Raw genomic sequence first — 23,603 nt, 5'->3', positions numbered from 1 at the left:
TGGTCCACTATGGAAAGATAGGTACAGGCTGGGAGTATGGATTGACCTGTCAGTGACTGTGTTCAGCAGAGAAGCAGTTACAGAAGCCAGAACCTCTACCTTCTGCACCCCCAAAACAACCCTGATCTGTACTCCCAGTGGGGGAGAAGTGTTAAGATGAAGATAAGAGGATTCTGAACTCCATCTCCATCAGCACCCAGAGAGAAATAAGGAAAAGGAGAGGGGCATATGGAGGTAGTTATTTTGTCATGAATGGCTTGGAGAGGAAGAGAGAATTGAATCAGGAGAAAATGGGGGAAATCATGTATAAATGGAGACAGATGGTTGTAGAGATGATGGTTAGTGCATGTCTACAACCTTAGAGGAACTATAGTGGATTGCAGTGAAGAAACTGAAGATTCAGAACTCTGGTGGTAGGCATGGTGTGGATTTAAACCGCTGTTGACATATAATTTTATAAAATTAATTTTTAAAAAGAAACTGGAAGTGAGAAGTGTTGCAAGTAAAACACATGGTATTATTATTTTTTTTCTGGCTGGGTTATAAAGGGAGAGAGGAAGCAGAGGAGTGCACGAAGTCCCCAAGCCTGACTCTGCAATTGGGTGAGTGGTGCTTCTGGAGGACTGTGGCAAGAATACGGATCACTGTGACACAGAGGGCCTAGGGGATTTAGTGGAGAAGACAGATGGAACAACCAAGTCCTCTGAAGATGACAAAAATGAAAACTGGCTCTGATACCAGTTCCTTCCAGAGCTTTAGATATAAAAGCAGGTTTCTATGTGATTGCATGATTTTATTTATATTTAGAATCTAAGACACACACACCCCACTACCACCACCCACCACCAGACTTTTAGGAGAAGAGATCAGATTTGGTTGGCAGTAGCTCACTTGTATATTGTGCTGTTTGTCATGTGTGAGACCCAGGTTTGAGCTCAGCCCCACTGAATTAAAGGAAACTTCAGTATGTGGCCACCAACTTGCTCTTTCTATATGAAAAAGTCATCTCAGAGTGTTAAAGCTCCAGAGGTGATGGAAAAAGAAAGAAAAATAGATAAAAAATTATTGGTACCAGAGACAGGGCAAGGGAAAATAGGAGAAAAGTGGTCGAAAAATAAAGATTCCTGTCTGAGATCAGACATTCTGATGACCCATTGTGGTGATCACAGTGAACACTGGTGTATGGAAGATAACAGAGCCGTTGGGAGAATAAATCTTCAGTATTCTCACCACAAGGAAAAAAAATTATTTTGGTATCCCATTGAAAGATGTTAAGTAAACATACTATAATCATTTCATAACATGTAAGTCATTATGCTGTACCTTAAACTTAGTGTTGCATGTCTACTATGTCTTAATAAAACTGGGGAAGGGACTGGAAAATAGAGGTTTAAAAAATCACCATAAGGTTCCTGGGATCATTTTATTGTGAATTTCAGAGTAGGCTTGAATAAAGGTGAGAATGTTGAAGAGAATGACAAGTTCAAGGCAAACCCAATCAAACATAACTTTATCGTGTATTTCTTCTCTCTCCTGCATTATTCATTTTTTAAAATAAAATTTTTAGGGAAGTGTATAGTTCACAGCAAAACTGAGCTGAAGGCACAAAGATCTTTATATACTTCTGGTGTTCCCAATCTTCCCAATTATGCATACCCTGCCAAGATGGGACATTTGTTACAACTGGTGAACCTATACCTGGGACATGCTGTTATTACACAGAGGCTACAGTTACTATCAAGGCACTCTTTGGGTTAAGGTAAATGTATAATGACATTTGTCCATTATAGCATCTCACATTATCACTGACCTAAAACTCTCTGTGTTCAGCCTATTCATTACTTTTCCAATGCCCTGGCAAATTTTTTATTATATCTCTTGTTTTCCCTTCTCCAGAATGCTCTATAGTTGGAATTGTACAGTGTGTAACCTTTTCAGAGGAGCTTCTTTCACTTAGTAATGAGTGTTTAAGGTCCCTCAGTGTCTTTTCATGACTAGCTCATTTCTTTTTAGTGCTAACATTCCTCTTTTTGGATGGACCACAGCTTATTTCTTCAGCTACTGAAAGGCATCTTTATTGTTTCCAAATTGTGGTGATCATGAAAAAAAAAACTGTATAAACATTTTTGTGCATGTGTTTGTGTGGAACCATGTGGGTTAAAAGCCCATGGAGAACAATTTCTGGATCATATGAGTGTTTAGTATTAACAAGAAACTATTAAACTGTCCTCCAAAGTATCTGTACTCCCATTAGCAGGGACCAGAGTTTCTGTTGCTCCATGTCTTCACCAGCAGTGATCATTCTGAATGTTTTTTTCAGTTTTCTATGGTGAGCTGTCTATGGTCTTTTGCCTTTCTCCTTTTACCTATTTTTAAATTATAGTGTTTTGTCTCTAGTACTTATTTTTCAGTCTCAACTTGATCAGGTCCTTCAGAACATGTATGGGATGTGTGCTCCTTTGATTATATGTGGTATGTGTATATCCTTCCTTTGACTGTAAACTGCTTATTTATGTGCCTAATTTTCTTTCATATATGGGGTGTGTCCCTCCTTTAATTATTTATAGGTAGTATGCACATGTTCCTATTTTGACTATATGTGGGGAGTGTATCTTGATTTTAGAAACTCTCTAGCCACTAACCTGTCTAGTCTCTGTGGAGAGTGGTCTGCAGTTAATGGCTTCAATTTTCCTCTTGCAAATCTCACTATTGAATTGCCAGCAAGTTTTGCATCTACTCCTTCAACAAAATCACCCCAGTCAAGGTTACTAAAGTCTGCTATGACAAACTCAGTTGTCTGAGATGAGCTCATCTTCACCCACTTACCTTATCTGAAACTAATGACTTCTTTGATTGGCTTTGAGCCTCTCACTTCTTCCATCTCCTCCTTGCCCATTCCAAGTCATATTCCAGGCCTTGCACCTTCTGTCTCCACTCTTGTTAGAGTACCTGGATTAGAAGGGGCTGGGTGATGGCACAACCAATTGATCACACACATTACATCTACCTGCGAACAAGCCCTGGCCCTCTCAACTTACATTGAAAATGGATTCCAGAAGAATTTAAAGACGGGTGCTGTCTTTGTTGATCTCACAGCAGCCTATGACACGGTCTGGCACCGTGGTCTCCTGGTCAAGATCTCAAGATGCCTGCCTCCATGGGTGGCCAATACTATATCGTTTCTTCTCCAAAACAGAAGATTCCGGGTACATCTGGGTGACAAGTCTAGCAGATGGAGACTTGTCTCAAGTGGCCTCCCCCAGGGCTCTGTTCTGGCTCCTACGCTATTTAATATTTACATCAATGACCTCCCAGAAACTTCTTCAAGGAAGTTCATCTATGCCGATGACATATGCTGTGCAACTCAGGCATCAAAGTTCGACATCCTCGAGGAAACACTCACGAAAGACATGTCTCTGATATCTGATTACTGTAAAAAATGGCGACTAATTCCTAGCACTGCTAAAACGGTATCATCTGTTTTCCATCTACACCATGCCTCGGCCTCACGTGAGCTTAATGTGCAGCTTGGCGATACGAGAATCCGGCATGAAGCCCAGCCAGTCTATCTTGGCGTTACTCTCGATCACACTCTATCATTTCACAAACATCTCATAAAAACTGCAGCAAAGGTGGGCGCGAGGAATAACATCATTGCAAGACTGGCCAGCTCCTCATGGGGAGCGAGCGCTTCCACACTACGATCATCATCTCTGGCATTATGCTATTCCACTGCAGAATACTGTGCCCCAGTATGGTTCCGTAGCCCCCATGAACACTTGGTCGATTCCAAATTATATTCCTCCATGAGGATAATTTCTGGAACCATCCATTCCACCCCGGTTCCATGGCTGCCAGTTCTTAGCAACATCGCCCCGCCAGATATTCGTCGGGATGCGGCATCATCTAAGTTCATTTCCCACGTCTACGCTTGACCGGACCTGCCAATATACGCGGATATCTTCGCCCACCCTGTTCAACGCTTGACGTCTTGTCACCCAATCTGGTCCCCTACGCCTACACTGAACTTCTCTGTTCCAGTCTCTTGGAAACAGAGTTGGCAGTCAGCTGAGGTAAAGAACAAACACCTCATCACAGACCCCTGCAAGCGTCAACCCGGCTTTGACCTAGCACGTTATGATTGGGTCCTCCTCAATCGCTATCGAACAGGCCATGGCCGGTGCACCGCTATGTTCCATCGCTGGGGAGCCAGAGACGACCCGAACTGCCCCTGCGGCTCCAGACAGACTATGACCCACATAGTCAACGACTGCCACCTCTCCAGATTCAAAGAAGGTCTCGAGGCTTTGCATCAGGCTCAACCTGATGCTGTTGACTGGCTACGGAAGAAGGGCAAATGCTAGAAGAAGAAAGCATGCAAAAGTGTCTGTGCATAAGCCTGAAGCCCCCACCTGTGACAGGAAGCTTCACAAGTGGTGAAGTGCTGCAAGTGTCTCTTCCTCTCTATTCCCCCCAACCCCTAGTTTCTCTCTGTCCTATCAAATAAAAATAAGGTTGTTTTGTGTTTTTTTTCAGATAGTACCTAGTTAAAAGTTTGGTCCTGGACCACTCTTCTTTCTTTCTTTCTTTCTTTCTTTTTTTATTAGTGGTTTAATAATAATTCACAAGACTGTGGGATAAGAAGGGTAGAATTCCATACAATTCCCACCACCAGAGTTCTGTAACCCATCCCCTCCATTGGAAACTTCCCTATTCTTTACCCTCTAGGAGTATGGACCAAAGATCTTTATGAGGTGCAGAAGGTGGAAGATCTGGCTTCTATAATTGCTTTTCTGCTGGACATGGGCATTGGCAGGTTGATCCACACACCCTGTCTGTTTCTATCTTTCCCAAGTGAGGTAGGGGCCTGGGGAGGGGACCACTCTTTTCATGACTAGTCTGATAGATTCAGGTGCTGCCATAGGCTTATGTCCCTGCTGGGCATTTTTGCTGAACTCTGAAGTCACTCTCAATTGCCCACAAAGACACAGCTAACCTGCATTTCACATTCAATCCAAGGCACCTCCTCTCTCATTACACCACCAGTCTTTTAGTAAAGAACAAATGTGGGGATATGCTGTAGTTCTTTTTCTCTGTCAGAGCCTGCACTTGTTCAATCCGAAAATCCCTTGCTTTGTCTTCAGACATATCCAGATTTCACTACCTCTTCCCACCAGTTCTACTGCCATTGCCTTCTTGCTGCTTGCCATTGAAAGGATTCTCCAGGCCTCCTCCACTATACCTCCTTTCAGCACAGTGAAGATATGACATCATTTCATAAATCTGCTCTGGCCAGTTTCCATCTTGCTCCTTGCTATGTAGTTTTTGCTGTCCTGTGTGATCAAGACCAACATGGGGGTCTTGGTGCCTGTCTAAACTTTCCCCTCTGCAGACCCCTACCACGTGATCCCCTTATAGAAAACCCCCCCCACCACAAAACTCCCTTCTCTAGTCCTGTCTGTGGATTTCCCTTCCCCAGTCCCCCTTCCATGGATTTCCTCATTATCACTTGAGCAGTGGGTGTTAAGGAGTTTGAGCTCTCTGCAGAGATACCTTTTTCCCCTCTACCCCCTTGCACAATGACCACTCCCTCCCACCTATTTTCACCTTTGTCTTTGCACCTGTCCTAGAGCGCACCTCACACAGGTGCTTCCCTCAGGGAGCCTGGTGGAAGTTATGAGGGTTCCCTTATCATCAGGGCCACCCCATTCACAGGCCCCCAGGCCCTGTTAGGGCCTCCCTCCCCCATCCACCCACTCACTCTACACCCTGTGCTGCTACAGCTGACATTATCACACGGACTTCATCTGCTCCGTTATGGTTCGCGAATGCCCTCCTGTGATAACCCACTGGGTGATTCCTCCCATCCAAAAAGACCCCACCCCCAGCCCCCAATCAATGACCTCCAAGACCCCTCCGTCAATTCTGCCTTTGCCTCTGGCCAGTTGCCAACACCCTTTCCCAATCCAGTCGACCCTTGCCCCGTCTCTGGACCCCTGCACTCCAATTCTAACCACCCTGATCCTCAGCACCAGCAGCCAGTCGGACGCAGCCACCGCTCAGCGGGTCAGGCATTTCCCCCTGAGCATGCGCAGATTACAACACCCAGAGGTCACGCCCACAGCCCTGGTAACAGCCTATCTGCGGTGGGGGCGCGGCTGATTGGCAGTGAGAGACAGAGCTCCAGCTCCAGATTGGACACGCCTTCTGTTGTGGGTGTGTCCACAGGGCGGAACCCGGAAGCGCCGTGCGAGCAGCTCAGGCTGGGGTTGGGGGTTGGGGGTCGGGGGTCGAGTATCACGTGTAACATGGCGGCTCAGCGGAGAAACAGTAGGTGGGACGTGGGATCTGGGGCGGGGTTCTGGGATCGTGGAGGCTCTGCGGAGCTGCTGTCTGTGGGGCAAGAGTGGAGTCCGAGCAAGTGTGAGGCCAGGGCCGGGGGAGGGGGTGCGGGTTCTGAGCTAAGAGGAACGGGACCTACTCTCTACTTGGGGCCCCCGCGCATCTGCAGGACCCCAGATGCCACCAGATGTGCTCTCTGTGGAGCGCTCTGTCCCGAAGACGAAAATTGCCACTGTAAACTCAGAGGCTAGACTCGGGCCGAGCTGGCGGGACACCTAGACCTGGTTCCCTGGGTTCTGGAAATCCAGATGTCAAAGGGACTCCCGATCATCGAAAATACACAGCCTTCCTCTCCTAATGGCCAGCTTACCCCACCGTCACCACAGAAATGAAAACAGGCAGGTTCTGCTTTTCCTCAGTTTCTGAAATACAGTTGATATACAGCACCTGTAAGTTCAACGTGGATGACAACTTCACGTAGGTACAGGGAGTAAGTTCAAACATCCATGACCCCAAATGGGTACTAAAAAAAAAATTTTTTTTTAAATAAGATTGTTGTTGTTTGATACCAGGGTTATTGCTGTGGCTTATTGCCTACACGACTTCATCACTCCCTGAGGACATTTTCATTTCTTCTAAACAGAGGATGAGAGACACGAGCAGATCAAGAGAGGGAGACACAGAAAAGAAGGGGCATCATACTTGAAACTTCGCCTCTGCAGGGCCTTCCACGTGGAGGCCATGGGCTTGAACCTGGTCCCCAGGCATGGCAATGTATGTACTCTACTAGTTGAGTTACCTTGCTGGGTCACTTGATAAAAACTTTTAGTACTTATTCTGAACAGTTTTCAAACATACCATATATTAGTGCTAACTGTATATCACATTAGGTATCTCACCACTCATTTATCTCATAACTGTAAGTCTATACCTTTTGACCTCTACCCTCTGCTTGTGGAAACCCTTTTCTGCTCTCTTCTGATGAGCTTGTTTTTCAGATTCCACATGTTGCAGTATTAATCATTCTCTGACTTATCACAATGTCCTCACAATGCCATGTTGTCTTAAATGGCAAGATTTCTTTTTTATATTAACTGAATAATATTCCAGCATTGGTATGTTTTCATTGATTTGATGTGGTCTGGGGCCCATATTCAGCTTAAGAGTGACCTATGTGACCTCTGCATCCCTGTAGATCTGAGCTCACATTCTGTGGTCATGAGTCCTGATATTAGGGTCAAGAATGCCCCAATATCAGGACCCATCGTCCTCAGCTGTAGCATAGAGTATGTTGTCCAGCCTCCCTTTGGAGGGTGGAACATTCTCTACCGTTGTTGATCCAAGTTGAGGGCAAGGTCCTATGGGGGCCCACACAGGGGTCTATTTTGTTGTTCCTGATAGAGATGACCAGTAACGATGGAGAGAGGGATTTATTTGAGGTCTAGGCCCATCATGTCTGTTTGGGAGTCTCAGAACTCCCCAAATAGGGCCCCAGCTGACGGGGTGGCCAGATGACATGTCACTATAGTTCTAATATGCATTTCCCTCATGATTAATAATGTTGAGTACCTTTTCATGTACCTATTGACCATTAGTATATCTTTGGAAAAACCTCTATTGAGAGCCTCTGCCCATTCTTTTAGTCATATCCTTTGTTGTTGTTACCAAGTTGTATGAATTCTTTATCTCTTTTGGACCTTAATGCCTTGTTAAATATATGGTTTGCATTTATCTTTTTTGTGTGTGTGCATTAGTTTACCTTCTCATTTTATTAGATAATTTCTCTTTCTGTATCAAAGTTTTTCAGTGATGCAGTTTCGCTTGTTTATTTTTCAATGTCAAGGAACTTTCCCCCTGTTTTCTTCAAGGAGTTTCATGGGTTCAGCTAAAAGTGAAGGTTTTAGATTTGTTTCTTATAATGCAATAGGCTGTGATTTATTTTTCTTCTCAGAAACAGATAATTCTGATTTTGCCTTTTGAAAAGAAAGGTCAAATATATAGTGCATGCACACTTGCTTAAAACAAGTAAACTAACTTTTTTGTTATTGTTGTTGCCCTTGTTGTAGCCTTGTTGTGGTTATTATTATTGTTGTTGATGATGTGGTTCATTGTTGGATAGGAGAGAAATGGAGAGGAGAGGGGAAGACAGAGAGGGGGAGAGAAAAATAGACACCTGCGGGCCTGCTTCACTGCCTGTGAAGCTACTCCCCTACAGGTGGGGGAGGAGGGGGCTTAAACCGGGATTCCTGCACTGGTCCTTGTGCTTTGCACCACATGCACTTAACCCACTGCGCTACTGCCTGACCCCCATAAATTAACTTCTCTGTAAGGCAAAATATGGAGAAAAGTAAATACAGCTTTCAAGTCTGTGACTTCTTTTTCTTGAAAACACTGTGTGATGCTTGCATAGTTTACGAGTTAGGACTTGTATCTGGCTGAGTTTAAAAAGTGGATCCACTCACAGATGAAAATGACTTGATGTTGTGTGGGAGTGATAGCTTACTGAGTAGGGTATATGTCTCTTCATGCATACGGCCCAAGTTTTAGGCTAGGTATGACATGAGAGGTGATATGGCACTGGAGGAAGTTCTGATGTCTCTTTCTCTATTTGAATGAAAACATGGCCCACGGTAAAAATAATTCAATGTTTAAACATTGACATTAAAACTGTTTTGTTTTTTTTTTTTCCCTTCAGTGTTTTCATTGGGGCTTGGTGCTGACACTATGAATCCACTGTTCCTGGAGGCCATTTTTTCAATTTTTATTGGACAAGACAGTAATTGAGAGGGGAGGGGAAGATAGGTAGATAAGGATAGACACCTGCAGACCTCCTTCACCACTTGTGAAGCAGCTCCCCTGCATGCAGGGAGCTGGGGCTCAAACCAGGATCCTTGTGCTTCATACTATACTTAACCCAGTGAGCCACTGCCTGGCCCCTGACATTAAAACTTTCTAATAAGCTTCCAGACTTCTTTTCCACCCACTCCTGGAGATACAGTTGAGCTTTCCTATTCCTGGATACTGATAACCATCACAAGGACTTCACTACAGTGAGCTTTTTTTTTTTTTTTCTGCCTTGCTGTAGTTTAATGGGGCTTTTGGTGAATCTCCTCATTTTACACCAGAGTTCTTGTTCACAATGTATTCCTTGCCTGTTCTAATCCCCTTCTCTTATCACTCCATAGGTTGGTGGCCCCTTTAAGTCCGAAATAAAGTGTTCTTACTAGGCATGAAGTTAGTCTATCATCTGTAAGGCACCTAGTCAACTTCTAAAAACCTTTCTCTGCTCACTGAATTGAGGTGAATGACATCCTTTCACTGTTAACTCATTAGCATCTCCCCTTAAAGCAGGCCTCCTTTTCATATTGGATGTGTGATGACATTGTCAAATAGAAGTTAGATTGTTTCTAACTTCTATTAGTGCATTGTGGTTAGAAAGGTGGATAGCACTAATGTAAGTGAGAACTAAAATGTCGTCTTCACATTTCTTTGATTTTCCTCAGTATCACCTGAAGAGTACTTCTGCTGGGTAGCACTTGAGCTCTAAGAAACACTGAAGGAAGCTTTCAGTTGGAGAAAAATTCTAAACACGTACATCTTATTGAAACATGAAAATAGAGCCATGTCTGTGTTCAAAAAGACTTTGCCCTTTTCATATAGCTTATGATAAGGTTTAGGGTTAGGAATGAGTGTACAGGTCATCCACTGCCTTCTCCCTTTTCTAACTGTCTAGCTGCTCTCAACAATACTGGAGGCCAGGGCCAGGTGGTGGTACACCTGGTTAAGTACAGATGTTACAATGTGCTAGGACCTGGGTTCAAGCCCCCCTGGGAAAGTTTCAAGAGTGGTGAAGCAGTGCTTCAGGTGTTTCTCTTTCTCTCATCTCTATCTGTCCCTTCCCTCTCAATCTCTCTGTCTCTGCCTAGTAAATAATAAATAAAATTAAGAAAAAGATAGTACATAGTTTTATAAAAAGTATACTGGAGGTCCAGGTGGGAGGGTAGAAGGCTGAACATGGGTGCCTAAGGGGCAGGAGTATGAGTCCTGTATAGACTCTCTCAGCTGTGGTTCCTGCAGCATCTCCTAAGTGTGTCAGAGCTCTGCTTGGCACTGAATCCAACAGGGATTCCAACATCCCTTCCCTGTGATGCTCAGCTTAGTAACCCTTGGGTTAAAGTTTGATTGCTGGTGAAGAACACATTTCAGGGGCCACTGATTCTTAGAAAAAGATGCCTAGATCTGTGTAGATCAAGAATGTAGAAAAGGGAGGCTTAGCTATCATCTAAAGCAATGATCCTGAGGTCCTTTGCCTGCTTCTCCTGGACAATGTGCCCTCATAATGCAAATTCCAGACCACTGTTTGCAGCAAAAATTTATCAGGATTAGTGGAAACACATTTTGTGTTTTAAAACAACACAATTTGAATAAGAAATATTTTTTTTAAATGCACACTATTTTATGCTGGGTAAATGTGTGAGCAATTCTTGAATGTGTCTTCTGAGTTTGCCTTTGCAGTATCTGTGGACTCAGAAACAGTTCTGATATTGAATAGGTGAACTAAGTATAGGGAATCACATGAGGGTTGATGTGGGGAGATTGGGTGACTAGCCAGCAGAGAATGCAGTGCAGAATTCTGGATGGACTGGCTGGCAATCAGAAGAAAGGTTTCTTCTAGCGTTTGCCGAAGAAGAAGAAGAAAGGTGATCAGAAAACCTGCAGCCGGTGACAGTGTTTGGGATCCAGAAGGAACCTGGGCTGAGTTAGTTGGTTGCTGCCAAAGGGCCACCAGCTTTCTTGGGATGTTGTGGAGATGTCTGAGTAAAGACCTTCTCTGGAGCACCTGGTCTTCTCTCCATAGAGTTCCATTCTAGGACCTGCTCCAGAGCTCCTGGTCCCAGTCTTAATGTTTCCTTGGGGATGGAGGACTGTAACACAGAACTGCTGCTTCAGTGTTTTCAGCTGCCTTTCTGGCATCTGCCTTCTTTGCTGTTCTGTATACCTGCTGCTAGGGGGGCGCATAGGAATTCCCAAGATGATGCCTGTCTTACCTTTCTGGGTTGTGTGTTATTCCTTGGAGCAGGAAGCAAGCAATTCCTTTTCAAGGTCAGAGCTGCCATTCTGGTCTTCTGCTGTCTGCACTGCAGTGTGAGTTCTGGAAGCCCTTCTAAATGACCAAGTGATATACCCATGCCACTGACCTGCTCTGGTCTATCAAATCTTGTGACCTTTGGATTGAATTTAAGATCCTTCTGATGAAAAAGCCAGTGTTAGTGGAACTTGAAAAATAAAAACACTGGAGCAAAACTGTATTCTGTCCTCCATCTCCAGGTGAGAATAAAGCAGTTTTCAGAAGTGCTGCCCAGCTCCCACTCAGTTAAGTTACCATCTTAACTGAAAGCCATCAAAGCCTTAAGAGATATAAAAAACTTTTCTGAATTGTGAAAGATACAGTAACTGCAGCTAACAACCCTACCAGGAGAAAGTTTGAACTAAGTAGAATATTTTTATTCTTTTTTAAAGTGTTAACATTTAGGAAGAAAATGAATATTCACAGGGGAGACAGCATTAATGGCTATGCCTGAGGCTCCGAAGTCCCAGGTTCAATCCCCCTGCACCACTATAAACCAGAGCTGAGCAGTGCTCTGGTGTTTCTCTCTGTGTCTTTCTCTCTCTGCATCTCTTGCTTTCAATAAATAAATAAATAATTTTTTAAAAAAGAAAATGAATATTCATGTGTCACTACTTTATAGATGGGGTACCACATTGAATTGGTACTAGTGTAAAATCCTCTTTCTTATTTGAGGACTATTTTACTTTTAATTAATATTTCAGAAAGCTTGCCAACTCTTGCTTAAGCTTTAGCTAATTATTTTTCCATTTACAATTCAATTGTGGAACTCATTAAGAAACTATCATTCAGTGAGTTAAAATACTGCACTGAGCTCTCCTTCCTGCACCATGTTGTAGTGCTATTATCAGTTCATTCCTTACTTCTTAGGTTGTAGTCACATTAAACATATCACTTCATCATAGGGTGGACATGAAGGTCTCTCTGAGAAGGTCTGTAAACATGGTCATTGAGAAGAGAAAATCCAGTTCAGACTATCAGATTCTGAACAGTACTATAACCCTGAGATGTGTTTGTTGGCTTTGTCTGTTAAAATGCAATGCTCAGATGTTCAAGTGAGAAGGAAATGTGAACCAGTGTTGACTGAAGGACTGAGGGAGTCTCTCCTTTTCTTTGATACTGTGACAGATGACTTTCATTCTCCAGTAGTGATGTTTTGGAAGATTTTCTGTCCTCCAGGATAAGGTGAGGAAGGAAAATCATCAGATTGACAGTGGGGGAATTTCTGTTGATGTTCATTTCTGGTTTCATTTTCAGTGTAAGTTTTTTTTTTTTTATTTTATTTAAACGTGGTTTAAGTAAAAAAAAAAATCTGCTTTCAGATTCTGAATAATTACTTTTCCAAACTTAAAAAAAAAACTATCATTAGGGCATCATTGGGGATTGGTACCTGCATGACAAATCTACTACTGGTGGCTTTCTTTACATATAGAGAGAGATAGAAATTGAGAGGGAAAGGGGAGATAGAGAAGTAGATAGAGAAAGTGAAAGAGAGACACCTACAGCATTGCTTTACCACTCATGAAGCTTCCCCCTTGCAGTTAGGGACCAGGCATTTAATCCTAGGTCTCCTTTACACTGTAATGTGTACACTCTATTGGGTGTGCCACTGCCCAGCCCCTCACTTTTTCATTTTAAGTCTGTTACTTGGAAACTCTAGAAAGCCCATCATAAACTTATTTAATGTATTTTTAAATGAATTTAACTGTGAGTAAATCATGGTTTTATAGCTACTTGTTGGTATATGTGGTTTCTTGTGCCTGGGTGATTCTTATAATCGAGATTCCTTGGTTCTGATGCTTCCCTTTAAACATCCACTCATTTAAATATTCTTAAAATTAACTTTGTTCTTCATGTTCCCCATATTAGCTTGACATACATGTTTTGTCTCCTGAAAATAATGCTTTCCCTGGAGGTAGTAGTTTACAGGGATGGTGGCAGAAACCTTGAAGTTTGTAGCTAGGCTGTCACAAAGTGAGTCAGTATCATTTCTGATCTTGTCTATCTCTAGGAGTCTCCCTAGATGTGCAGTAAAAAGTGCATAGGGTTGTGGCTCAGAATGCACACATTGCTATATACAAGGATCTGGGTTTAAGTCTGTGATCTTCACCTGCAGGCAGGAAGCTCTAGGAGTGATGAATTTTCTGTCTCTGTCTCACCCTGTATCAAAAAGAAAAAGAAAAAGGCTGCTAGAAACAGTGGATTTGCTAGGCAGGCATTGAGCACCATTGTGAGAGGGGAGTGGGGTGAGGCACACAACAACTTCATCTAGTTAAAAAAAAAAAATCATGTACACAGATATTGAAAAGAACACGTCCTGTTAGGATGAAAGTAAGCTGGGAGCCAGGCAGTATCACAATGGGTTAAGCGCATGTAATGAAAGTAAGCTTTTTTAAGGAAAAAAAATAATAATCCTGGTTATGGAGTATTCAATGTTCTTAAAGATATCAGACATCATCTCTATGGTTTTCATTTTTCCTGCGTTTTTTTTTTCAGAAAGCTATATTATAGAAAGATATAATTTTCTATTTCCAGTTCTCCCATAAGAGCCTTTAGAAATGGAATGCACAGCTGGTTTCCTTATAAGGAGACTTCCTGAGTGAGGAAGGTGTTGGTCACATAGTCCTTTCTCCTCCAAGGGGTTTCCTTCTACCTATCTTCCCTAAACACCTGAACTCTCCTGGACTTCTTGCCCTAACACTGCAGCAAAATAGAAAAATAATTCCTTGAAATGTTGCCATTAGCACCTTTGTTGAAAATGGAACCATCTCTCCTTTTTTTCTCCCCAACTGTTAGATTTTAAATCAAGCAACTGCACTGAACAAGAGTTTAGAATTCAGTCAGTTTACCACCAGCAACCATACTTTCTATTTCTTGTTGAGTTTATATTTACAGCTTTCCTGAGGTGTCTAATTTGAAAAAGACACTTTACTGGAAGTTTTATTTTTATTTGAATTCTAGCTTTAAATTGAAATAGCAAGTTTTAACTAAAGTCCTTCCTGAAAATTATGCCAAAATGACTGCATTCCCCTATGACAAGGAGACTTAATCTTTTTTGCTATTTCATCACATTTATTTCAGACAATGTCTTTCTCCATACTGACCTTCTGTCGTCCTTCATTTCCCAGCCCTGTTTCCTCAGACCAAGACATCATTGTATTTGTTTTCCTGCAGACTTTTTCCCAGCTGGCACTAACCATCTACCCCATTTTTTCCCCCTTATGATTGCTTTTCGATAGACAGCAGAGTTTCAGGTTGGAACTCGCCACACTGTTGTAGGTGTACTGAGGGGTGTGAAGAGAAGAGAGACAGTCTGCTCCAGCACCTGGTAGCCTCAGGTCCTGTTGCCACCACAGAGCACTTTGTTCTTGATTCCAATATAACTGGGAGCTAGAGTTTGGGTGTGAGGCCCTTTCTCCCTTATTCCCAGAAACATAACATATGCTTTTGTTTCATTTTGGGGATGTAGGTTTATTGTAGGTAAACACACACATACACGCATACAGCAGATCAAAAGAAGCTTTTTTATTACTAGTGATTTAATATTGATTTACAAAATTGTAAGATAATAGTATAATTCCATATAGTTCCCACTACCAGACTTCTCTTTCTTTCTTTCTTTCTTTTTTCTTTCTTTTTTTCTTCCTTCCTTCCTTCATTTCTTTCTCTTTCTTTTCCCTTTTGTTGCCTTTGTTGTTTTTTATTGTTGTTGTAGTTATTGTTGTCATCGTTGTTGTATAGGACAGAGAGAAATGGAGAGAGGAGGGGAAGACAGAGAGGGGGAGAGAAAGACAGACACCTGCAGACCTGCTTCACCACCTGTGAAGTGACTCCCCTGCAGGTGGGGAGCCGGGGGCTCACACTAGGATCCTTATGCTGGTCCTTGTGCTTCACTCCATGTGAGTTTAACCCTCTGCACTACTACCTGACTCCCCCCCCCCCCCCCCCCCCGCCAGATTCAATAGCCCATTCCCTCCACTGGAAACTACAGTACTTCTCTGCTATAAGCATCACGTGGCTCCATTTAAGGTTAAACAAAAGAGAGGTTTATTCATTAAAAATCACAGTAAGGGGAGTCGGGCTGTAGTGCAGCGGGCTAAGCGCAGGTGGCGCAAAGCACAAGGACCGGCATAAGGATCCCTGTTTGAACCCCGGCTCCCCACCAGCAGGGGAGTCGCTTCATAGGCAGTAAAGCAGGTCTGCAGGTGTCTATCTTTCTCTCCTCGTCTCTGTCTTCCCCTCCCTCTCTCCATTTCTCTCTGTCCTATCCAACAACAACAACAACAATAATAACTACAACAATAAAACAACAAGGGCAACAAAAGGGAATAAATAAATAAAATAAATTTTAAAAAAAAGAAGAAAAAAGATTTAAAAAAAAATCACAGTAAACGTGAGGGGAGAAATTTAGTTAAGAAAATAGGCAAAAGTTCAAAGTCTGCAACTAAGGTACCCAAGATCACCACGTGCAGAGATCAGGATCAGTCTGGAGCCACACCAAAAGGAGAGTGCCATGATGAAGGGAATCCAATCAAGAGAGCAAGCTGCTGCAAGCCCTTGCTTATATACATTCCCTTGTGAGTGTGCTCTGCCTCAGGCAGATGTCATTCATATTGCTAATTGTCCCAAATTCCTGTTGGGGTCACAACACTTCTCCCAAGGTCACTGATATGGGCCAATTCTATAGCTATATCTATGTATATATATATTTTTTCCCTCATTTTTCCAGTAGTTTTGCCTTCACTTCCTTTCTAGGTCACCTCTACACCCATTACTACTTCCAAGTGTCTTTCCTTTTTTCCTCTTCCCTCTCAGATAAGAGAAACAGTGCCTGGCTTCCTCTGGTATTTTTCAGGTTTGCTTCCCTTTCATTGATGGTAAAATAGCAAGACTATGACAAACACTTTGAGTCCCAGTGGAATGGGGGTACAGAGCCCTCTGGTTTACTTCCTCTATTATTTGCCCTTCTGGGAGCATGGACCAAAATTCCCTTTGTGGTATAGAAGGTGGGAGTTTTGTCTTCTGTAATTGCTTTTCTGCTGGAATGGGCATTGTCAGGCCCATCCATAGCCCCAGCCTGTCTCCTTTTATTTTATTTTCTTTTTTGAGATTTTATTTTATTTTTATTTTTTAAATTTTTATTTATAAAATGGAAATATTTATAAGACCATAGGATGAAAGGGGTATAATTCCACACAATTCCTAGCCACCAGAACTCCGTATCCCATCCCCTCTCTTGATAGCTTCCCTGTTCTTTATCCCTCTGGGACCATGGACCCAGGATCATTATGGGATGCAGAAAGTGGGAGGTCTGGCTTCTATAATTGCTTCCATGCTGAACATGGGCGTTGGTAGGTAGATCCATACTCCCAGCCTGTATCTGTCTTTCCCTAGTGAAGTAGGGCTCTGGAGAGGTGGGACTCCACCCCCAACCTGTTTCTTTCTCTCCCTAGTAGGGTAGCACTCTGGAAAGGTGAGGTACAAGGAACATTTCTTAAGTTTTGGATTTTTTTATTTGTTTGTTTTTTGTTTTGTGCACCAGAACTTTTTGTCTACACAGTTCCACCATTCCCACTGTACTTTTTTAAAAAGATAAATATATGCATGTGTGTATAATATATATATATATATATATGTATATATATATATATATTATACCAGAGAGAGCATGAGACATCATAGCACCTATTATGCATGTGGTATTTGGGGATTGAGCTTGGGTCTTTACATATGGTAATATGTGCACTCTGCCAGGTGAACTATTTCCCGGCTCCAAAAAGAGAGCATTTCTACTAGCCAGGGATTATCAGATGCATTTTACTTAGTAATTTACTTATTTATTATAGAGGAAGCAAAAGTCATTGCTCAGAAACTGATATTGTCTTTGCTAATTATTTATTTAGTGTAGACTCTCTGTGGGATTCAATTTATAATAACAACACAAGCCAGTAGCATCCAGAATAATATCTCTAACCAAGCCAATAAAGAAATGACATGTTTTGGGGGTCGGGCGGTGGCGCAGTGGGTTAAGCGCACGTGGCGCAATGCGCAGGGATCGGCGTAAGGATCCCGGTTCGAGCCCCTGGCTCCCCACCTGCAGGGGAGTCGCTTCACAGGTGGTGAAGCAGGTCTGCAGGTGTCTGTCTTTCTCTCCCCCTCTCTCTCTGTCTTCCCCTCTTCTCTCCATCTCTCTCTGTCCTATCCAACAACAAAACAACGTCAACAATGGCAATAATAACCGCAACGAGGCTGCAACAACTAGGGCAACAAAAAAAGGGGGGAAAATGGCCTCCAGGAGCGGTGGATTCATGGTGCAGGAACCGAGCCCAGCAATAACCCTGGAGGGAAAAAAAAAAAAAAAAAAGAAATGACATGTTTCAGCTACACAGTGATAGATTCATTGAATAGCTGTCTTGTGTGTGAGTGTGTGTGTGTGTGTGTGTGTGTGTGTGTGTGTTTTCATGTTCAGAGGTCCCACTTATATTTGAGATAGGTGTGTGTACTTTTCTGGGAGCAAGTTCAGGGATAATTGGCTTAGCCAGGCAGGAACCAAACAAAAAAAGTCTCTTGTTCTGGACTTGGTACTAGGGGACTACAATTGGCATCAAGATAGGTTTCCTAGTTCAGGTCAGTTCAGTCTGACTGTTCAGGCCAGTAGTACCAACTTGCCTAAATTCAACACTCTGAGAAAGCTCTAGAATCTTTAGGTATGAACCACCCAAAGCAAACAGTTTGAAATCAGGGTAAGCCAGAGGCCAGGCAGCAGCACACCCAGTTGAACGCACACATTACCAAAGACAAGCACCCCTGCTTCCCACTCGTAGGAAGGATGTTTCACGAGCAGGGAAGCAAGTCTACAGATGTCTTTCTCTCTTCCTCTCTATTTCTCTCTTCCCTCTCAATTTCTCTCTTCCCTCTCAATTTCTCTCTTCCCTCTCAATTTCTCTCTGTCCTAATAAAGAAATCTTAGTAAGCCAGAACACAATAAAACTCTTTTTTTTTAATATTTATTTATTCCCTTTTGTTGCCCTTGTTGTTTTATTGTTGTAGTTATTATTATTGTTGTTGTTATTGTTGGATAGGACAGAGAGAAATGGAGAGAGGAGGGGAAGACAGAGAAGAGGAGAGAAAGACAGACACCTGCAGACCTGCTTCACCGCCTGTGAAGTGACTCCCCTGTAGGTGGGGAGCCGGGGTTCGAACCGGGATCCTTATGCCGGTCCTTGTGCTTTGCGCCACCTGCGCTTAACCCGCTGTGCTACAGCCCGACTCCCAATAAAACCCTTTATTTAAAAATGTTTCGCTGTGCATTGGTATACTGAAAAAGATGGCTTATTTCTCTTCTGCTTTTAGCTTTATTCATTATTTAAATTTAAATTTGCCCTGTTAGAAGACAAACTTTGTCATATTAAGTCATTTTTTTTTGTAGGAAGCCCTTGGCATTTCAGAGGGTATATATTTCATCCCTCATTCTAGAGACAAAGTAGTATTGGGTTTCAATAGCTAGGCAGCATTTTGGATCTAAGAAAGCAGCCCTTTCTGTCTAAAAAAGCAAACTTCATCAGTGGTGGGAACAGCAGCCCTTCTGAGCCTGCAGACACCCTATATCTGCTCCATGCACTGCCCACACTCCCCTTAGACTCCTGTTTCCCTGCTGCCTGGTGGGGCAGCTGAGCACCCACACATTTTGTTTCAGAACACAATGTGCAGCTACCATGTTCAAGAGGCACAAAGTCTATTCCCAGTTTCATGTCCATGTGTATTTTCAAATGTGGGGTGAAGTGAAATTCATCAATCTATTCATACAACAATATTCACTGGTAGAAAGTAGTTCTATTTTATACTGCTCTAGGGAGTGGATGGAGGACTATGTGCATACCTAATATTGCTGAATGACTTTCCTGGCCCAATTTTTAAGATAATGGAGAGAGAGATTGTGAGAGAGGGGGGGATGGATGGATGGATGGATGGAGAGAGATAGACTGAGATTGAGATTGAGATTGCAACACTGTTCCATCATCCATGGAGTTCCCTTGTTGCTATCCATGCTGCTCCTGTGGTGGCAAGGATTAGTCCCAGAGTCTTGTGTTAGCGGCTCTCCAGGGAGCAGTGCTGATGGGTCTTTTGGGATAGTACTAGGTCATCTGAAGACCCTCCAAGGGTAGTTGTTGGCGGTCCTCAGAACAATCCTAGGGGTTCTCTGGGGATAGTGCTAAGGACCATCTGGGTACATTGCTGGGGTTCACTGGGTGCTAGTCCCAGGAAGCCTCTAGGGGCAGTCATATCAGGTGCTAGAATGAAGATCTGCCTTTGATTTATGCAAGATCTCTGCATGATTGAAACATGTCTACTATGAATTATCCCACCTTTGTTTCTATTGTCCACAGTGTTTGTTGACAAAGTACTGAAGAGACTATATGCTAGTGTTCCATGTGACCAAGACAAAAGGACTCTAGGGACAACCTCAGAGAAACCTCCCGTGAAAGTGGCACCTGAGAAAGTGACAAGCAGGAATACCCCTGCTCAGACAGGGCAGGGTACGGCAGGTGAGTGGGTTACAGCTAGCCCTTATAGTCCAGTGATTTTTGTGTATTTTCATTTTGTATACCATCGGCACTGTCTTAATCCCATAGCGTTATTTTTTTTTCAGTGTTTATTTTTTCCACGAGGGCTTCCCTGGGCCTTTGTTTATACATAGCCTCACCCCTCATGTTGGGGTCTCTGTCGGGGTGATCCCCAGGGGAAAGGTTCTTTCTCGCTCGCGACAGGACGACACAAAGTAAAGACACCAGGGTGACTTGCAGCATGCTCAGACCTCAGATCTCCAGTCTCAGGTCTCAGGTCTCGTTTATTAGCAGGTGGGCAAGGTTTGTAGAAAACCAAACAAAGAACATTATTCAAATTTGTCAGAAATTACAGGTTTCTTAAAGGTTGGCTTGCCCCTATGGTAGGGGGCTGGTATGACAACAATTGATGCAGATACATAAAGGTCAAGATAATTAGTCTCCTGGTGCAGGCATTTAATTACCCAAAGGCGTTTGAGGGGAGGAGAGGGGTTGAACCAGTTAAGGCAAGATAGAGAGAAGATAAGCAAGGTTTGATGCAAATTGAGGACATCAAAGGGCACTGCTAGGAGTGTGTGATAAGGTGTGTTCTCTGTGAACTTTAAGTGAATCTTAAAGTAGGCGGCCATGTGGCCTGCAGTTAATGGGGAGAAGTATTGGGGTTTCTGTGGGCCTGAGAGTCAAGAAGGAAAGAACTAAGTCTGAGTTTCTCCCCTTTTGCTCACCTCGGTTGAGAGAGACTAACAAAGAGGGTATCTTCTCAGACCTCCATCCAAGGATGGGGGAGTTCTCCCTAAGCTCTGTCAAGCTTACACATAGTCCCAACACCCTCGTGATTAACTTTTTTTTTAAGTCCAGATAGAAAAGGAGAGGGAGAGAGGAAGACCATAGCACCACTCCATCACTTGTGAAGTTTCACCTTTGCATGATACTCCCATGTGGTGACCAATGGCTCAAACATGGGTCCTTCCACATAATAAAGGTTTACTAGGTGGGCCATTTTCTGCCTGTCTGTATTTATTGAAAAAAAAATAGGTGGGGGTATAGCATAATGGTTATGCAAAGAGACTTTCATGCCTGAGGCTTTCAAGTCCCAGGTTCAGGTTCAATCCCCCACACCACCATAAGCCAGAGCTGAGCAGTGCTCTGGTAAAAAAAAAATTAAATAAATAAATAAATAAATAAATAAAATTATGGGCAGGGGTAGATAGCATAATGGTTATGCAAACAGACTGTTATGCCTGAGGCTTCGAAGTCCCAGGTTCAATCCTCTGTACCACCATAAACCAGAGCTGATCAGTGCTCTGGTAAAAAAAAAAAAATGATTTAATAATGATTAACACAATTGTAAGATAACAGGGGCACAATTTCATACAGTTCTCACCACTAGAGTTCCGTGTCCTGTCCCTTCCATTGGAAACTTTTCTATTTTTTTATCCTTCTGTGAGTATGGACCAAAATTCTTTTTGGAGTGCAGAAGATGGAAGGTCTGGCTTCTGTATTTGCTTCTCTGCTGGACATGGCTGTTGACAGGTTGATCCATATTCTCAGCTTGTCTCTATCTTTCCATAGAGGGGTCTCTATCTTTCCATAGGGCTCTGGAGAGGTGAGACTTCCGGACACATTGGAGAGGTTGTCTTCCCAGGGAAGCCAGGATGGAATCATGATATCTTCTGCAATTTGGTGGCTGAAAGGCAGTAAGATACAAAGAAGGACAAATTGTTGTTTTTTTTTTCCCCCTCCAGGGTTATTGCTGGGCTCGATGCCTGCACCATGAATCCACCACTCCTGGAGGCCATTTTCCCCCCTTTTTGTTGCCCTTGTTGTTGTAGCCTCGTTGTGGTTATTATTATTGCCATTGTTGATGTTGATGTTGTTCGTTGTTGGATAGGACAGAGAGAAATGGAGAGAGGAGGGGAAGACAGAGAGGGGGAGAGAAAGACCTGCTTCACCGCCTGTGAAGCGACTCCCCTGCAGGTGGGGATCTGGGGGCTCGAACAGGGATTCTTACTCCGGTCCCTGCACTTTGCGCCACATGCGCTTAACCCACTCACTGCGCCACCGCCCGACCCCCCCCCCCCACAAATTGTTTTATAAACAGGAGCCCAAAGATATGAACAGAGCAGATGAAATTAGGGATCTTTGGGAAGAGGATCCCAGAGAAGAAGGGAAGAAGCTAGGAAATCTATTTTATGTATGTTCCAAGGTGCCCATGACTTCAGTAACTTTTACCTGAGCCTAATAGCTAACATGCAGGTGGGCTAAAAATATTGTTTGGGAAGATGGTGTCAGAGTTGAGAATAGGCCTAGAAAGCTGGATTAGGGTAGAGAGTAGCTCCCAAACACGAGGAAAGTATATAAATACCATTAGCTGTTCACCCCATCGCTTTGACCTAGGCCCATATATATTCATATTTAGCATAAGAGCCTGTGTAACCTCTGAATCCCTGCCAGTCTTAGCTTGCAGTCCATGGTCACTCTGTATTTATTTTTTATGAGAGAAGCAAGAGAACCGAGTATGTTCAGCAGACCAGTTAGTGACTTACCTCGTTAAGTGCTCAAGTTGCAGAATATGTTCAGCCCTGGCATAAATGTTGCTAGGGATTGAACCTGGGACCTCATACCTATAAATTCCATGCTCTACTTCAGGATTATTATCCCATCTTTTTATTATTATCATTATCTTTATTTATTTATTGGATAGAGATAGCCAGAAATCAAAAGGGAAGGGAGAGATAGAGAGGGACAGAGACAGACACCTTTAGCCCCTGGTCCCAGCCTGCAGTGGAAAAGCTTCACAAGTAGGGCTGCAGGTGTCTCTCTGCCTCTTTCCCAATGACTGGATTAAAAAGTTACGGGATCTGTATTCATTTCAATGCTGTTCAACATTTTAAAAAGATAATAGTGTATCCTTCCACACAAAGTGATTGAAACTATATCATTTCATTCACACATGAAATATAAATAATTAAAGTGCATGGACTTGCAAAAATAAAAAAACAACGAAATTATTTCTTTGACTTTGTGACTACTAGGGTGGTCATGGCGAGTGGAACACAGAACTTTGGTTGTGAGTGCAATTTTATTAGTGACTTAATATTGATCCACAGAATTATGAGACAAGAGGGGTATATTTCCATACCATTCCCACCATCAGAGTTTTTATTTCCATACCATTTTATTTATTTCCATACCGTTCCCACCATCAGAGTATCCTTTTATAGCAGTTCTAAAGTTGCAGATATGGGTTGACTATTATTTCTGTAACTGTCTATATATTTATACATATTTGCCCATTTTTTCTGTACTGTAGTCCTGCCCTCTATTCCTTTCTGATTTTTTTTTTTAACCAGAGCACTGCTCAGCTCTGGCTTATGGCAGTGTGGGGGATTGAACCTGGGACTTGAGAGCCTCAGGTATGAAAGTCTCTGCATAATCATTATGCTATACCCCCACCCCCTCTCTTCCTTTTTAAGTCACACCTATACCCACTTCTACTTCCAAATGCCTTTCCTTTTTTGCTCTTCTCTTTCCTGGTCCTGATGGAATTGGTGTTCAGAGCCCTCTGG

The 23,603-nt window shown here is 43.0% G+C and overlaps 1 protein-coding gene across 2 annotated transcripts in view; it reads left to right on the top strand.

Annotated features, from left to right (window-relative positions):
* Window positions 1–6,234: 6,234 nt before the first annotated feature.
* ERICH1 (glutamate rich 1) overlaps window positions 6,235–23,603 on the top strand; it is a 54,407-nt gene continuing 37,038 nt past the window's right edge. For both annotated transcript variants that reach the window (XR_009548225.1, XM_016191659.2), the window contains exons 1-2: window positions 6,235–6,330; window positions 19,858–20,016. Coding sequence is in view for 1 of the 2 variants with exons in the window: in XM_016191659.2 (XP_016047145.2) it covers window positions 6,309–6,330; window positions 19,858–20,016 (181 nt within the window). In the remaining variant the exon portion in view is untranslated. The remainder of the gene's footprint in view (window positions 6,331–19,857; window positions 20,017–23,603) is intronic.

This window comes from Erinaceus europaeus, chromosome 2 (genome assembly GCF_950295315.1).
Source record: "Erinaceus europaeus chromosome 2, mEriEur2.1, whole genome shotgun sequence".
NCBI lineage: Eukaryota > Metazoa > Chordata > Mammalia > Eulipotyphla > Erinaceidae > Erinaceus > Erinaceus europaeus.
This window is presented reverse-complemented; position numbering and strand designations above follow the sequence as displayed.